Here is a 16,655-nt window from a genome sequence, read left to right on the forward strand (position 1 = left end):
TTCCAAAGTGCAGCCCGAACAGACCCGTTATCTCTCATGTATGCAAAATCTTCCGGTTCTACTTCTTCTGTATTATCCAAATATGGGATCACATTTGAATGATAATTAACACTAACATTACTGGGGGCCGCAACATCTTCATCAGAATCGTCACCGTCAGCAGACGATTGATCATCGTCCGTCCCTTCATGATCTAATGGACTATCGCTATCCGACTCATTTATTATATCATTAGCTAAATCGTTATTGCTCACAATTTGTGCGAGTTGAGTCAACGTGAGGTTATCTTCAAAATCGTTATGCCTATAAATAAGAAAAATTCATAGAATTTACGAGTCAAAAACAATTATACAATCCATGAATAAAGTGAATAAAATATGATTATATTTACCTATCACTGTCCAATTCACTTGAACCAGGATGTGAAGGGTGTCGTACATTACAATTCAAATTATGCAACTGCGTAGTAGCATTATTTGGTCCACCCGTCTCACGATTCTATCCACTCCAATCAAAGTTATGATCGTGCGTTAAAGCCATACCATCATATTGTGTACCATAATTAGTTGTATCATTTGACTGACTACCAAATCCTACAATTGTTTGTTGTTGAACTACACCCCTTGAAAAACCAATATTCAAACTTGGGAGATAGGTAGTACCTCCAAAATCGAACTCATTGTCGGTCGGTACTTCAACCTGGGTAGAGCGTTGAACTGTAGCATACATGTCAGGACAACGAAGAAATGACGATAAAGATTCATCGTCCGTAATTGGCATCTCACCATAAATTGGTGAACCATCGGCTGTAAATGAACTTGGACATCGTCCGGTTATAACCACCGATAGTTCAGGATCATTTACGAACATTTTACTCCTTAAGACGCGTTGCAAACGATCATATTTTAGGGAAATTGGAAACCTTTGCCCTATTTCAGGACCACGGTTGTATCTAACCGAACCTGCTTCATACACAACTTCACCACCTCAAAATAAATACACTTTAACATGAGTTTCCGTCATCTTTTATGAAATATATGAGAGAAAAAATAAAAGTTGAAGGATATGAAACAGATAAGAGAAAAACAATAGATGAAAGATATGAGATGGATAAAAGAAAGTTGAAAGACTAAGGATATACCATAAGTAAAGATAGGACAATATTTATAAATGAAGAAAAGTAAAAAATTTCGCAAATTAAGTCACGAAATGTAAAAGATATTATTTTGACAACTATTCAATGCTCGTCTGAAACTGATTGAACCAACAGAAATGAACAAAAAAAATAAAATTAAAACCATAGCGATATGGAGAGCAGAAAAACGGTAAAAAGGGGGGGGAGGGGGGGGGGGGGTTTCGTTATATACCTGCGAAATGGAACAAAACATTTCGTTGGTATATAAACGAAAAAAAAATATATTTTCCTATTTCATTTTTATATAAATGAAATACGAAAATATATATATATATATATATATATATATATATATATATATATATATTCCTATTTCTTCCTATTTCTTTTTTAATACACGAAATGCAAAAAAAATAAAAAATTATAATTTGCTATTTCGTTTTTTTATTCACGAAATAGAAAAAAAAAACCTATTTCGTTCATTAAATTACGAAATGCAAAAAAAAAAAAATCCTATTTCGTTTTTATATAAACGAAATACCAAAAAAAAATATATATATTCCTATTTCGTTTTTATATAAACGAAATATAAAAAAAAAATTATCCTATTTCGTTCATGTATCAACGAAATACAAATATATATATATATTCCAATTTTGTTTTTATATGAATTGCAAAAAAAAAAGGCTATTTCATGAATTGCACAACGAAATGCAAAAAAAAAAAAAAAAAAAAACAGTTTCTTTCATTTAATTCACGAAATAAAAAAAAAAAAAAAAAAAAAAAGAAGACCATTTCGTTGATTGTGTCACAAAATGCAAAAAAAAAAAAAAAATACAAATCAGTTTCGTTTTTATTCACGAAATTAAAAAAAAAAAACAAAAAACACCTATTTCGTGAATTGATTCGCGAAATGCATAGAAAAAAAAAATCAGTTTCGTTCATTTAATTCACGAAATAAAAAAAAACACCTATTTCGTTGATTGTATCACGAAATGCAAAAAAATAAATAATAATAAATCAGTTTCGTTGATTTAATTCACGAAGAAGAAGAAGAAAAAAATTAGGATAAGTCTATTTCGTGAATTGATTCACGAAATGCAAAGGAAAAAAAAAATTCTTGCATTTCGCTACATGTGTAGCGAAATGCAAGTAATTCATTCGCCACCGGAACAGTACGTTGTGTGGGTATCCAACAAAATACCCATTTTGGTCTAAAAAAAAAGCATACTATTTTTGTCTAATGACTACAAAAATAAGTCATTTTGGCTCCGGACTCCATTGGGTTCAAACCTTACTAAGCTAGCGTTTAGCCGTAGATTTTTTTAATCAGATTTTAAAAATTTATCTACAAATATCTGTTTAGCCATGAAATTTGATCAGATTTTAAAAATTTATCTTCAAAATATTTTTAAGTTTCAAAAATGGGCTCAAACCATTCATGGCTTGGCCCTCTTTCAAAAAATTGTTATAAAAAAAAAGCATTTATGAGGGTTGGTCCCTTAACTATGATAAGAGACTATTTTTAACCAACCCTCATAGTTAAGGGATCATTTTGTCAATTTATGGCAAATTTAAAGGACCAAAATCTTTAAGTGCATAGTTAAGGGACTATTTTGAACCTACTTTCATAGTTAAGAGACCATTTTTGTTAACTTGTAACAAACTTAAAGGACTAAAACCGTTAAGTGCATAGTTAAGGAATTATTTTGAACCTACTATCATAGTTAAGAGACCATTTTTGTCCTTTACTCCCGTTATATACAAGCATGTTGGCACCAACTTTCTTGCTTTCCCTTACTTTATAAGTCTAAAAGGTAAAGAAGCTAGGTATCTCACTTTACTAAAAGGTCCTATAAAATTCCAAGTCAAGACACATGCCATATTTACAGCCGTTAAGAGGAGCTTTTCTCTCCCTTTTTCCCTTTTTTTTTTCATAACTTTTGTTTTGTGATACCTTTCTATTAGTCCCATAGCTCAATATGTTACAGAAAATGAGTTTTATCGCAACCGTAAGGGTTGTTTTCTTGTATTAATATGGGGTTTCAGGGGATGAATTATTTATTTGCACAATGCAAGGTAAAGTTGTCTATAGGGACTGAGGTAGTATTAATATTATAAATTTATCCAAATCCAATAGTTTTGTCTCAAATACTGTATACATGTTAAAAAAAGTAACTAAATAAGTGCAAAGAGTAAATGATTTTGAACCAAGTAAATAAATAGGCTATGGTCAACGGGATGGTTGAGTTCCGAACTCGAACTCATAAAGTGTAAAATTTTGAATTCATATCTGATTGCCCTACAATAGTATCAACATGCATGATTTGATTTTTTCTTGAACCTCAAGCATAACGAGAGTTTAGTGCATCAAATAATCCGTCTTTTTTTTTCTTCTTCTTCTTCTTCCTCCTCCTCCTCTTCTTTTTTTTTTTTTCAAATTTTCGGTTGGAACAACCGGCATTATGATCAATATCGTATTAAATGACATGGACAACTTTATACCTTACAAGGAAATAAGGTAAAAACCTTATTGAAGGGCTTTAAAGTGTTAGACGTGTTGGAAGATACTATGATTATTAGTGGTCCAAACAAGAAATAAATAGTAATATTCAGCTCCCAAAGATATATACTATAGTATCATTTTCAATTATGGCCCATTAATGGTGTCACTTATTCCCTTGTGAAAGTAAGGTCATTCCGTCATTGTCCTAGCTTTCCCTCCATTAAACCTACATCTTTTTGCCCCAAAGGAAGTAAAAGGTTCAATGAACTTTTATTTATGGGCACCCGCTCCTTCATTCATTTCCAGTTCTACCATTTACCATTTTCCTAATATATATCACTCTTTCATGTCTCTCATGAAAGAAAGAGATACATAATTGAATATAAAAGAGGAAAAAAGGACTAAAATAAGGAAAGAGAAAAATATTTAAAAAGAGTATATATTGTTGATGTTGAAGTTTGATGTGAACGAAATTTAATTCAGTGAATACTCCTTTAAAGATATCAACAAATCAATCATATATACACTTAAATCCTGAAGTAGTTGGATGTTGGGTAGGTAAAATCCTCTATGTCCCCTTTATTTGGGCTTATTCCATTCCATACCAGTAAATTAAAATTCGGAGTTCTCTAAATCTAATATTTATCCCTACCTAGACCTAATATAAGTGTATCATTATTTTGTAAATTGTAATATCAACTACTAATTGTTAAGAGATTGTGTAGGCTTAGGTCTAGCTCATATAGAACATCCAATCAGTGTAATATCACACTTATACTATGAGCAAGGGGTAATGTATTTGAAAAATAAGATACGTAACTTATTGTGACGGATCAAAGAGTACATTAAACATGTTAAACTATATATTTACAGTAATATATATATATATATATATATAAATGAAGGGTTAAAAGTCGATGGATAAAAACATCTTCATTATCCCAGATAGAAATAATCAAAATATGAATATAAAAAAATAATAATAATAAAAAAATAGGGTTGGAGGAGTTAGGAGCGGACCACTGACCAAACTTGATATGCCTGAAAATACAAGCTAGTTTGTGCTTGTGGACCCTGTCAATTTGGTACACAATTTGTTTGGAAGTTAAATGGGGCCCCTTTGACTTCTGAAGGAAGGATTATATTCAGGTGGACAAAAAAAACAACCGTTTTGGTCGTTTTCGTAGTTTTCCAATTAACCTTACTGGTGGATGATGGCCTTGGATTTGCCTGCCAGTTCAAAGTACTCACACTAAGACTCACTGCACATGCATGTGCATTTCAGTTCTTATTTAGCTGATTAAAACTCAACTCATTGCACTGCATGTGTATTTCACTTTTGTTCTCATCTTTGTTCAGCTTATTAGCAAATTAATGCCTACAAAATATTATAGAAAATTTACCTATCAATACTGCAATTTTGCAGCTAAGGAATGACAATTGACATCCCTTGAACAAGGGTGCCATCATCATTGCGATAGAACAGTTGTGATTTCTTCATCCTTAATTAGAGACTTGATTAGTTCTAACTAAAAGATTGAAAACAATTCGATAGGAAGCGTTTTAACCTTTTGCTAGGCCTAGCTAACGCGAATGCGGATTAATGGAGCTAGTCGTCTTTGAACTTTGTATGGTGTTAAAAAGATGCCTATATCTTCGAAGTAACTTCGTCCAAAGTACCATCTTTTGTTTTTACATCACAATGTCGTCCTCACTTTCTAAAACAAACAAATTGCCTGCAACTTGTATTCCTAAAATCCAAATTAGTAGTATTTGTTACCATACCTCTCCCATACGTAATCTACTTGTATATCTTAGTTTTCATCATATGAAAAATACGCGTTCATTTCTTTGAAACAATCTTTACAGAAGTGGAAATTAAATTAGACCAAATTAGACGAGAAAGTGCTATCTTTTCAAAAGCATCTTATTTTCTCCTTCCTCTGAACTTTATGCTTTTGGCCTTTCTATTTGGATCTATTAGGATATTTTTTTTCTTTTACATTGTCAACTTCATTATTGACAAGATCGAAGTAATTTGCTTTTCTCTATTTGAAATTTAAGCGTATAAAATGGAAGTAGACGAGAATCACATTTGGCACTAAAATGGGAAAATAAATTCTCACTTCAGTCGACTAATTAACCTGCTGGATCTAGAAAATGATAGATTCCCTTTTTCTTACGTAACTAGAAAATGATAGATTCCCTTTTTCTTACGTAACTAATACTAATTCTTTATTCATTCCTTTTTTGTTTAATAAGCTAATTTTCAGTTCACCATACATATCATATCCAAAAAAGTTTTTTTTTTTTTTTTGGAAAGGTATAGATGGTGAACTTTATTTTTTGGTTGATCTGTTCTTTACACGACTCCCATGACAAAGTCCATCTACAACACTTATAATTCAAACCGAACTCGAAAGTTGAAATATTGTACTATATTACGCCACTGAACTAAGCAATAATTATGTAAGAGCCCTTGTTTAAGCAAAGCCGATCACAACAACAATGTGACGGTGACACAATAAGAATGTAAATCCATATTATAGTTAGACAGTACAAATATTAATATGAATATTTAATAAATTAAGTCTCAGCACAAATTAGTTTATGTATGTTGACCAGATGATCATTTCCATTTATTAATTTTACTTTAGCTAAGTTTCAAATAACATTTTAAAAGATTCGACATAATTAGACTATGTTTACAGTTATTGCCAATAAATCAAAACTCTCGTCATTTGTTTTTAATTAAAATACAGAAGTAAATGAAACTAATATTACATCAGCACAAGAGACAGGAAGCATAAAACAGGGAACAAATTCTCATAAAAAAGAAGTCAACTGTCTACGAATTTCGTAGCTAATTTTGTAGCCAATTTTTTTCCTATTCTTTATTGTTACATTGCAAAAAAAGAACTGAAATTACCTATAAATTTTGTTGTTACTAGAATCTTTTGATAATTTATCGCTAATATGATATGAATTTTATTGTTTTGCTACATACATAATTTTTCCATCATATCGCTATTCATTTTTTAATAGCGGTTTTAGTGAGGTAATTCAAACATTATCCATTTAAGAGAAGATCTCACTACTACTTTTGCTCCAATTTATGTTGCACGGTTTGACTAGTGACAAAGTTTAAGAAAAAAAAATATTTTTGAAATTTATAGTGTAAAACAAACTTTAAACATTTGTGTGGCTATAAATCATTTTATTAATATTAAATGAGGAATTTTAAAATTAACTTATTTCGAATTATAGTGATGGCTATTTTTTTGAAACAAACTAAAAAAAAATGTCAAATAAATTGTGACAGAAAGAGTATATCATACCCAAACAAGAAAAATTTAAAAGCTTAGGTAGTGATGGGCTGATCCGTCGTTTACACGACTCCCCATGACCATATCATATACACCAAATTATTGTATTACTTTAATATTTTCTCTCAAAACCAACTTGAAAAGTTGAAATATTGTACTATTAGCTTAGCTCTAGTGAAGTAGTAAGCAATAATCATGTTTAAGAGCCCTTGTTTAAGCAAAGCCCAACAAAAGCAACACATAGTGGTAGTGGTAGTGACAGTGACAGTGTAAGGCTCCTCATTTAAGCAAAGCAATACCCATAGCCCACCAAATATACTTCTTGTGCTGTTTTTCTGTCTGCTTTTGTACCCTCACTTACCATCATTAGCTGACCTTCCTTTGCTTCACAACACTTGTATTTTGCACATTTAATCATTACCCACCTTCACTCTTCTAATAATTTGATTTTTTTATTTTTTATTTTAATAAAAAATAACCCCATTTCTTGATTTCTTGTCTTTTTTCATTTTTCATCCCATTTGAGGAACAAACATGGTTGAAGTTGTAGTTGAAAACTTATGGATAGACTTGTGTCACACCAAGACAAAAAAAGAGAGGTTTGTTCTCTGGAATTTCAACCACAGCTCAAGCATTTTATTCCACTAGACCCCTCTACAAGGTCTAAGAAAGAAACTCATTTTTCCGCATTGAAGTTTAAGGTTTCAAAATCCATCAAGAATCTATATCACAAAGCTAAAGATTCAAAAGGGTTTGGTAGTAAAAGGTTTGAATTTGATGGCATTGTGATGACCAACTCAGTTTATTGTGCTTCTCCTGGTTTTCTTGATGATAAAATGGATGGTTATGTTGAAAATGCTGGAAAAATTGAGTCTTTAGTGTGTTTGAGTGAAAAGATTGGTAGAGAAAGTAGTTCAAGTTCTGGTTTTTTGGTGTCAAATGAAGAACATAGTGGGTCTGAAGATTCATGTTCTCCATCTTCAATTGCTTGGCATATTCAAGAGGATGAGGTGGAACAGCATTGTGTAAAATCTGATGTTTCTGAAGAAGTAGAGAAACCTTATGTGGATACTAAAAGGAAGTTAGAGAAACAAGGTTCTTGTTTGTCTGGTAAGATTTTATATGTTCTTGTTCATATTTTTGCATAAAAAAACTGTATTGTGATTGAAATTTGTGGGGATTTTGTAGAGATTGAAATGATGAAGGAGAGATTCTCAAAATTGCTGTTGGGGGAAGACATGTCTGGTTGTGGAAATGGGGTTTGCACAGCACTAGCAATTTCTAATGCTATTACTAATCTATGTGGTAAGTTATGTTGTTGTGTATTGGATTCAGTTTGTAGTGAATTTTGATTTTTTTCATTTTACTAAGTACAGAGACTTTTTTTCCATTAGCTACTCTTTTTGGGCAAATTTGGAGATTAGAACCTTTACCTCCAGAGAAAAAGTTAATGTGGAGGAGAGAAATGGAATGGCTTCTCTGTGTTAGTGATCACATTGTAGAACTCATACCCTCTTGGCAGACATTTGCTGATGGCAGCAAACTTGAGGTAAATGTGGTTTCTTTGACGTTGTTCCGGTAATTCAAGCTATCTATTTATCATGTTTGGAACTTGGAAAACAGTTGTTTTTTTCCCTGTGATTTGGAAACAATCTGTTTATTGAGCTAGGGTAGGAAAAACAAATTGAATGCTACTTATGTGTTAACTTATTTGTTCGTCTGTTTTAGGTAATGACTTCTAGGCCACGGTCAGACCTTTACATCAACCTTCCAGCACTCCGCAAACTGGACAATATGCTCCTTGTAAGATAGCCTTTCCTTGTTCCTTGGGCATTCAGCCTTAATTTTTCAATGCTGAGTGCTATATTCTAAAGTTTTTGCGTCTTTCACAGGAAATATTGGACAGTTTCCGAAGCACAGAGTTCTGGTATGTTGACCAAGGAATCGTAGCCTCAGATTCTGATGGATCATTCAGAAATCCTCTCCCTCGTCAAGAGGATAAATGGTGGCTTCCAGTTCCTAGAGTTCCCCCTGGTGGTCTCAGTGAAAATGCAAGAAGGCAGTTGCAGCACAGACGCGATTGCACAAACCAAATCCTGAAAGCCGCAATGGCCATTAATAGCAACAGCTTAGCTGAAATGGACGTGCCTGAATCATATTTGGAAGGCCTTCCTAAGGTACAGAGCTCCCCTGGAGTTACTTATTCATGTTTTTATGGGTCATTTGGTTGCTGGTTAGGGTTAGGTAGGGTATAGTTATTCCATATTCTATGCTACATAAATACTACATAGATTCTGTTATAACTTATACATGTATTAGGACTGTAAACTGGTACCAAACACCGTACTTGATGTGCTGAATTTTATACATAGCAGCTAAAATGCTACCAAGCATGGTATATTAATTATGCTGGTTTTAATACATGAGTAATTCACTTCCTAACCAGCAACCAAGCTACCCCTTAATACTTAAATGGACCTGGAGGTTACCCATTTTGCCGGTGTTTTAATTTTAATCTTGCAGAACGGAAAATCTAGCTTAGGTGATCTCATCCACCGATATGTCACTTCGGACCAATTTTCACCTGAATGTTTGCTTGACTGCCTTGATTTGTCTTCTGAGCATCAAGCATTTGAGATAGCAAATCGAGTGGAGGCTTCAATTTATGTGTGGCGGAGAAGAGCTCACTCGAAACCTTTTGGTAGTACACATAGGTCCAATTCAAAGTCCTCATGGGAAATGGTTAAGGATTTGATGGTTGATGGTGATAAGAGGGAGCTACTTGCTGATAGAGCTGAAAGCCTTTTGCTTTGCTTAAAGCAACGGTTTCCTGGTCTTCCACAAACAACCTTAGACATGAGCAAAATTCAATATAACAAGGTTTGATATGAAATCTCACTAATCATGACCAATCATGATTTTGACTTGGTACTAATGGAATATATTTCTGTAGTCTGTCAAAATTTGAAATTCATTGTTTCTTGTTTCTTGTTGTTCCTTAGGATGTTGGCAAATCAATTTTGGAGAGCTACTCGAGAGTTCTTGAAAGCCTGGCATTCAATATTATTGCACGTGTTGATGACCTTCTTTATACGGATGATTTGAATAAGCACTCGGATCAATTTGTGCCAATCTCCAAAGTTGGTATCATTGCTCACAAGAGCATGGGGACTCCGCTCTCAGTACCTGTCAATGGCACTCCATACAAAACAGCTTTTACCACACCAAGCTTCTCTCCTTCCCAACATACTAGTCCTGCAAATGGCAGCAAGCTTTCTAATCGAGGCTTTGGTGTGAAAAAGGTTTTGACTGATTATTTGAGCATCGATTCAAAAGGAAAGGACTTCATCAGCAGTGATTTCAGACGATCAGATTCATTTTCAAGCACAAGTCAAGACGTTTCAGCAACTGCATCAACACGCTCTTCAGAATGTTCAAGAGAAATTGTCAGCCCATTGACACACGACTCACCGGGGAAAGAATAAGATCATTCTTGGCTATGAATGAGTTCCTGTATATTTGGCTTCTCAAGTGATCACACTATCGTTTATGTAGAACCATGTATTTGAGTGTGAGATAGGTTTTAGCATATACTACTTCATTCATCAAGTATAATTATGGTCATCAACTGACATCCTATGTTCCTTTAGCCAAGTCTGATGGTAATGTTACATTGGATTGTACAGAAGTACTAAGGATTGTATAATTATCAGCTAAGGATTGTATAATTATCAGCCAGTTTTGATTTTTCCAAGTAATAATACAAGTACTAAAGATTGTATTTATACCACGAGTTTGTATGAAAAAGGAAATCTGAATCTGTTAAAGGTTAAATCTGCAATTTGTTGATGTCAATAGGAATTTTATGAGAAAAATGAAAAAGGAGTGGCAAAAATTGACAATTCTTTAATAGGGGCATTCCGAGAATTGAACTCGGGACCTCTCGCACCCTAAGCGAGAATCATACCACTAGACCAAATGCCCTGTTTGTTGCCTCCGAATAATCTCAAATTATATCAATATTTTGTTCCAATTTTGTGGAATGAGATACTTCACCAAGGAAGTAGCGCCTAACCTTGATTTTTAGGGTGTCAATTTTAAGGCTTTAGGTCTAGCAAAGGTCAAATCCTCTTATAAAAGCTTCTGATAACATTTTGCGTTCTTGTGCCATATTCATTCTTCATGAAAGTCAGTTTTCAAGAAACAGAAAAAGAAACAAATGTACTAGAACTGATTCATGGAGCGTGTTAGATAACTATTTCTAGTGAAATCCACACTATACCAAACATTTTGCATATAGAAGAATGTGACTGTTCTTGAGTTTTTAAGCCATCTAATAACATTGCTCTTTCATTTGAAAACTTATAAATTCATACTGAGATATCAAAATATTATTAAAGATTACCTCATACTTGACGATTATATTAAATAATATTCACGTTTAGTGTTCTTAAACAGATACTTTTTAGAATAGCTCTTTCCAGAAGAAGAAAAAAATGTATGCTTTTTACGAAGGGGCTTGTTTTGAATTAACGGTCACTATACTATATGAGCTTCTATTTTTATTTAGGCTTAATACCTAGATGGACCCTTAAACTTGGCATGTTTTGTAAGATAGGCATATAAACTTATAAGGTGACCAGATAGACACTTAAACTTACTCAAAGTGTATTTTTCAAGTTTTTCAGTTGTTTTGAAAACAAAAACTATATTTTTCAAACACTCACAATTTTCATGGCCAAACAAGCCCTAAATATATCACAAAATATTTTTTTTAAAATGCAAAAATAAGGCAAACGCATATACATGAGACTATAAATGTGCACTTAAACCAATAAATACTCGCTAATCGCAATTTTGCAGCTTTCAATTAACTCGGATTTTTTTTTACACTTGAATAATTAAAAAACAATAACTTTAACCAATAAAAATCCTTAAAAAAAGAAATTTCAAATTAAGAAATTTCTAAGTTCAGTATTTCAAGTGTAAAAGAAATTTCAAATTAAGAAAATTGTAAAGCCGAGAAGAAAATCCTTAAAAAAAAGAAATTTATTAATTTGAAATTTCTTTTTTTAAGGATTTTTATTGGTTAAAGTTATTGTTTTTTAATTATTCAAGTGTAAAAAAAAAACCGAGTTAATTGAAAGCTGCAAAATTGCGATTAGCGAGTATTTATTGGTTTAAGTGCACATTTATAGTCTTATGTATATGCGTTTGCCTTATTTTTGCATTTTAAAAAAAATATTTTGTGATATATTTAGGGCTTGTTTGGCCATGAAAATTGTGAATGTTTGAAAAATATAGTTTTTGTTTTCAAAACAACTGAAAAACTTGAAAAATACACTTTGAGTAAGTTTAAGTGTCTATCTGGTCACCTTATAAGTTTATATGTCTATCTTACAAAACATGTCAAGTTTAAGGGTTCATCTGGGTATTAAGCCTTTTATTTACTTAATAAACTTATAAGCCGTTATGCAAATTATATTTTAATCACTATATGCTAAAAGTTCTCATTTGCTTATCTTGTCAATTGAAGTTTCACAAAATTCCAAGTTGATGATAACAAAATTGACTTTTCTTTCCTTGATTTTTTCGAATTCCTAACTTTATCCTACGAAAGATGTGTACAATGGATCTTTGCTAGTTGTCTCCATCTCTTTATTCTCCCTGTCTTTTCTTCCTTTTTCTTTTCTAAATCCTGAAAGCTAACTTTCTGAAGCCAATATCATATGATCATGCATATAAAGAACATTGCAAACATAAGTAGAGTATAAAATAACCAGGGGCGGAGCTAGTAAGGGCCAAGGGGTTCATCCATAATTACACTATATATATAAGGTTAAAAATATTTTTTATGTTTATATAGTAGATGTTGAACTCCCCTTAACTTTTTCCTTGTGCTTACTTCTTTATATTTTTTAACCTCCTTAGTAAAAATCCTAGCTCCGCCACTAAAAATAACGACGTTGTCATAAGATTGAAACAGGTAGTTGGAACATATAAAGTGAATGTCTGGGTGTGAGTATCTACTTGCACTAAACACTTTATAACCTAATAATCTCGGATGTATTAATACTTTTTAGAATTTTTCATAGAAGAATTAATTTAAATAGCCGCTTAAATAGACCTCACACTGCGGGATTCAATTGGGTATGTTGTTGTTGTTGTTGCTTAAAATAAAAATTGTAGAGGTTCAATTGTATTCGTATTCAACACCGTAGATTTTCCTCAACATGATTGTGGTAGATGCACCGTATGATGCTTCGTCTCCCAAAAAAGAACGCTGGGTAAGCATCCAAGCTAAAATACTAGTGCATGAGATGATACGCTTTTGTAACTGCTTGAGATTTACAAAATAATGCCACACAACATCAACAAGTCGTTGTAGTGTAGTGTAAGTATTCCTGCCTGTCACGAGGGTGATCCGGGTTCGATCCCCAGCAATGGTAAAGTCGTTTTTTTTTTTTTCCCCTCCCATTTTAGGAGGATTTATAGTGTTTCCACACTTCCCCTCCAGTGTGACTCGAACCCAGGACCTACCGGTCGTGGGTGAAGGTGCTTAACCACTGAGCCATCCCTCACTTGTCGGTAAAGTCTTTTTAAAATTCATCAGTGGCATATTTTTTTTATTTTATTTTTTTATGTTTAAGTGGTTTCCAAAGAGGCCACTTGTATGATTATGAATGAATATAGTAAGCTCCAACACTTGGAACATAGGATTCAACAAATGAAAAAAAGATGTGAATTGCTAGAAAAAGTAATCAGAAGCAGTATTAACTGCACTCCTTGAGCATCTAACATAGATAGAGTTGAATGTGACTTTAGAATTCACTCTCCCAACTCAAACCTCGTAGCGTCTAAATTTTGAATCTACCACCGTGCACGACTTGTTGGCGTTCTCCAAAAAATGAGGCCATTAGTCACTTTTGTGTAGAAGCAGCACAAGTTGATGAGGCTGCTGTTCCTGATAGTTGCTTCTTTCAGATCATTTTTTTTCAATTCAAAGTTTTATTCTCCGCATAGTTTTATTTGATGCTTCAATTTCTGCATTTTGCAGCATGCAGGCCTTGATGTTAACTGAAGGTCTTTGCAATATACACTCGATCGAGATAATATTGACCTATATCCCATTGAACTGGTGATGATGAATGTAATTATGCTAGTATGTCACCGTTGTTTTTGTAAATGCTAAGTTGGATGAAAGTAGATACTTTACTACATTTGATTGATTGGACAATGAATCAAAGAATAAGCAAAAGTAAAACAGAAACTCAACAATCAGAAAACTGAGAAGGCAGCAGTGGTCCTCATTTTGGTCAATGAGAAACTGTTCTTGTCGATGATAGTGTATCGTCTCATCCGTAAATCTCAAGATGACTAGATTATAATGGTTTTGAGAATAAACAGCTAATTGGAGACAAATTGGTGGACTTGCTAAAAACATAATTGTGCTCAAGAAATTATCTTTAAAACATTTTTATTGCTTCCTATTAAGTCCTAAATGCATTTCAAGTGCACGGAGAGGAAGCTTTTTATACAGCTGAGGAAAAGGAAGATGGAAAAGCATTTGCCTCCCTTCTTCAAATTGAGAGATTTGATGAACTCTACGACCATGCCCCTACATATCCTTGGCTGGATTGTGTAAATGGTTTGTTTTGTTTTTGGATAGTGTAAATGGTTTATTTTGTTTTTGGAGAGTCAAATCATTAGCTTTCCTTCAATATGGAATGACATACAACCTAGATTTGTATCATCTTGCACGGCCCGTGCTGGTTTGATTGTACTCATCGTTAACTTAAGGCTGGGTAATTTATATTTGTATTATGATGTCATGAGATAGAGGTGGAGAGAATTAGAAATCAAGGGGCTTCTTAAAGAGAGCTGCATGATAAGGATTTATACCATGAACTGTAACACCAGTCTAGTACATGACACATATCAATATCGTTGCTACTTTGAACATCATCGATTAGTCAGGCTTTTGCTATCATAGTGTCAGTCAAATTCAGCTAAATTACACTGGATAGTAGGAGTATACCTTGTGAATTTTAAAAATTATATTTGACAATTTGTGAATGAAACAGGACAAGTTCCAATTAGCAGTTCTCAATAGGAAAACTTGCAATTATTCTAATCCTAACGCTGGCATGATCAAATTTAGGGTGGAAAGATGCAGATGGTAGAATTGCTCAAGAAGAGGTGAAAGAGTTGAGGCCCTAAAGAAACTGATTATTGTACAAATTCATGTAAAACACAAACCTGAAGAAATCAAAACTCATGTTTGTTCAAATGTTTTATAGACCATCGGTCTTTGCGCTTCAGCAAATAAGCTCTCAAAAATCCAAGACCATGCAGATGAATATGCAGCTCTCATCATGGAAGAGTTAGATCATCTACGCAATGTTGGATACATTGAGGTTTTTCCTATCTCTATAATGAACCCTCCAAAACAAAAATTGCCTTGAGGTTTGATTCCATAGTGATTGGAGATGTTGACAAGCTGAACCTAGTGCACTTGATTTAGAGTACCTTATTAACAAAGTGTCAAAATTTAATAAGTTGTGCTCAGCTGCATATATCCTCCCATCCTTTCTCAGTATGCACCAGTCCAAACAAATATCATTATCTAGTAATGTTTAGGCATGAGGTCTGCAGGGTCCATTTATGAGTTTAAGTAAATCTTCCCAAGAGATAGTGACTAGTATTCCATGTTTTAGTTATTTACATAAACATAAAGCTTCTGTGACCCGGGTTCGATCCCTGGCAACGACGTTGTTTTTTCTTTTACGTTTAAGTGTTGAAAATTTAATCAAGAGCAGTATTAAGTGCCTTGACCATTCAACATTGAGCATAGATAGAGTTGAATATACATTTTAGAACTCGCTCTCAGAATTTAAACTTATGGGTCCAATCTTTTAACATTTGACTTGAATCTATTATGTTTTAAAGGTTATGGGTTCATACCTATTATTTATTGCAATTTTAATAATTTCTTACACATAAATTTATACTTCGCATCGACAGTTAGGGGTTCAATTGAACCCCGTATAGAATGCTACATCCGCCACTGGCTCTCTCAACTCATAACTCAAAACGTCTAAATTTTGAATCTATCGTCATGCAGGCCTTGTTGGAGTTCTTCTCCAAATAATGGAGGCCATGAATCTCTTTCCTTGTGCAGAATAACTCCTGAAGATGCTAGAGATGTTGAATGAAAACAGATAATAATATTTCCTTGATTGGTCAATGAACCAAAAATAAACTCCCCTTATCAAAACAAAAAAAGGAAAAAAAGAACCAGAGAACTGAGAAGACAGTTGTGGTCCTCATTTTGATCAATGAGAAGTTATTTTTGTCGATGACAGAGTATGCTTTCATCCTTAAATCTCAAGATGAAAGGATCCAACAATGGCTTTGAAAATAAACAGCTTAACTAGAGACATATTGGTTGGTTCACTAAAAAGATAATTGTGTTTAACAGTTCATCACTAAAAGGGAGTCATAGACTGAATTATATTCAACTCATAGTCAGTTCTTCCATTTGGCTAAGGAACTATTGCAAAATGTAAAACAAGTCCTTGTAATATAGTATAAGTATTTCTGCATGCAACACCCAGGGCATTTGATCTAGTGGTATGATTCTCGCTTAGGGTGCGAGAGGTCCCGAGTTCAGTTCTCGGAATGCCCC

The 16,655-nt window shown here is 33.3% G+C and overlaps 1 protein-coding gene and 2 non-coding genes across 4 annotated transcripts; 2 read left to right on the top strand and 1 right to left on the bottom strand.

The window, feature by feature from the left end:
• Positions 1 to 7,101: 7,101 nt before the first annotated feature.
• On the top strand, positions 7,102 to 10,752 carry LOC132606834 (rop guanine nucleotide exchange factor 7-like). Of its 2 annotated transcripts, none has more exons than XM_060320480.1 (7): positions 7,102 to 8,077; positions 8,156 to 8,272; positions 8,344 to 8,516; positions 8,696 to 8,770; positions 8,860 to 9,144; positions 9,491 to 9,847; positions 9,970 to 10,752. In XM_060320480.1, the coding sequence occupies exons 1-7, from the start codon at positions 7,528 to 7,530 to the stop codon at positions 10,450 to 10,452; spliced, it is 2,040 nt and encodes a 679-aa protein (XP_060176463.1). In that variant the 5' UTR covers positions 7,102 to 7,527; the 3' UTR covers positions 10,453 to 10,752. The 2 variants fall into 2 exon arrangements, with proteins under 2 accessions (XP_060176463.1, XP_060176464.1); XM_060320481.1 differs by having other exon boundaries at positions 7,105 to 8,077; positions 8,362 to 8,516.
• Positions 10,753 to 10,879: 127 nt separating this feature from the next.
• On the bottom strand, positions 10,880 to 10,951 carry TRNAP-AGG (transfer RNA proline (anticodon AGG)). Its single transcript has one exon. It is a non-coding gene; the product is annotated as a tRNA-Pro (tRNA).
• A 5,632-nt stretch (positions 10,952 to 16,583) lies between these two features.
• Positions 16,584 to 16,655, top strand: TRNAP-AGG (transfer RNA proline (anticodon AGG)). Its single transcript has one exon. It is a non-coding gene; the product is annotated as a tRNA-Pro (tRNA).

Source organism: Lycium barbarum, chromosome 8 (genome assembly GCF_019175385.1).
Source record: "Lycium barbarum isolate Lr01 chromosome 8, ASM1917538v2, whole genome shotgun sequence".
Taxonomy (NCBI): domain Eukaryota; kingdom Viridiplantae; phylum Streptophyta; class Magnoliopsida; order Solanales; family Solanaceae; genus Lycium; species Lycium barbarum.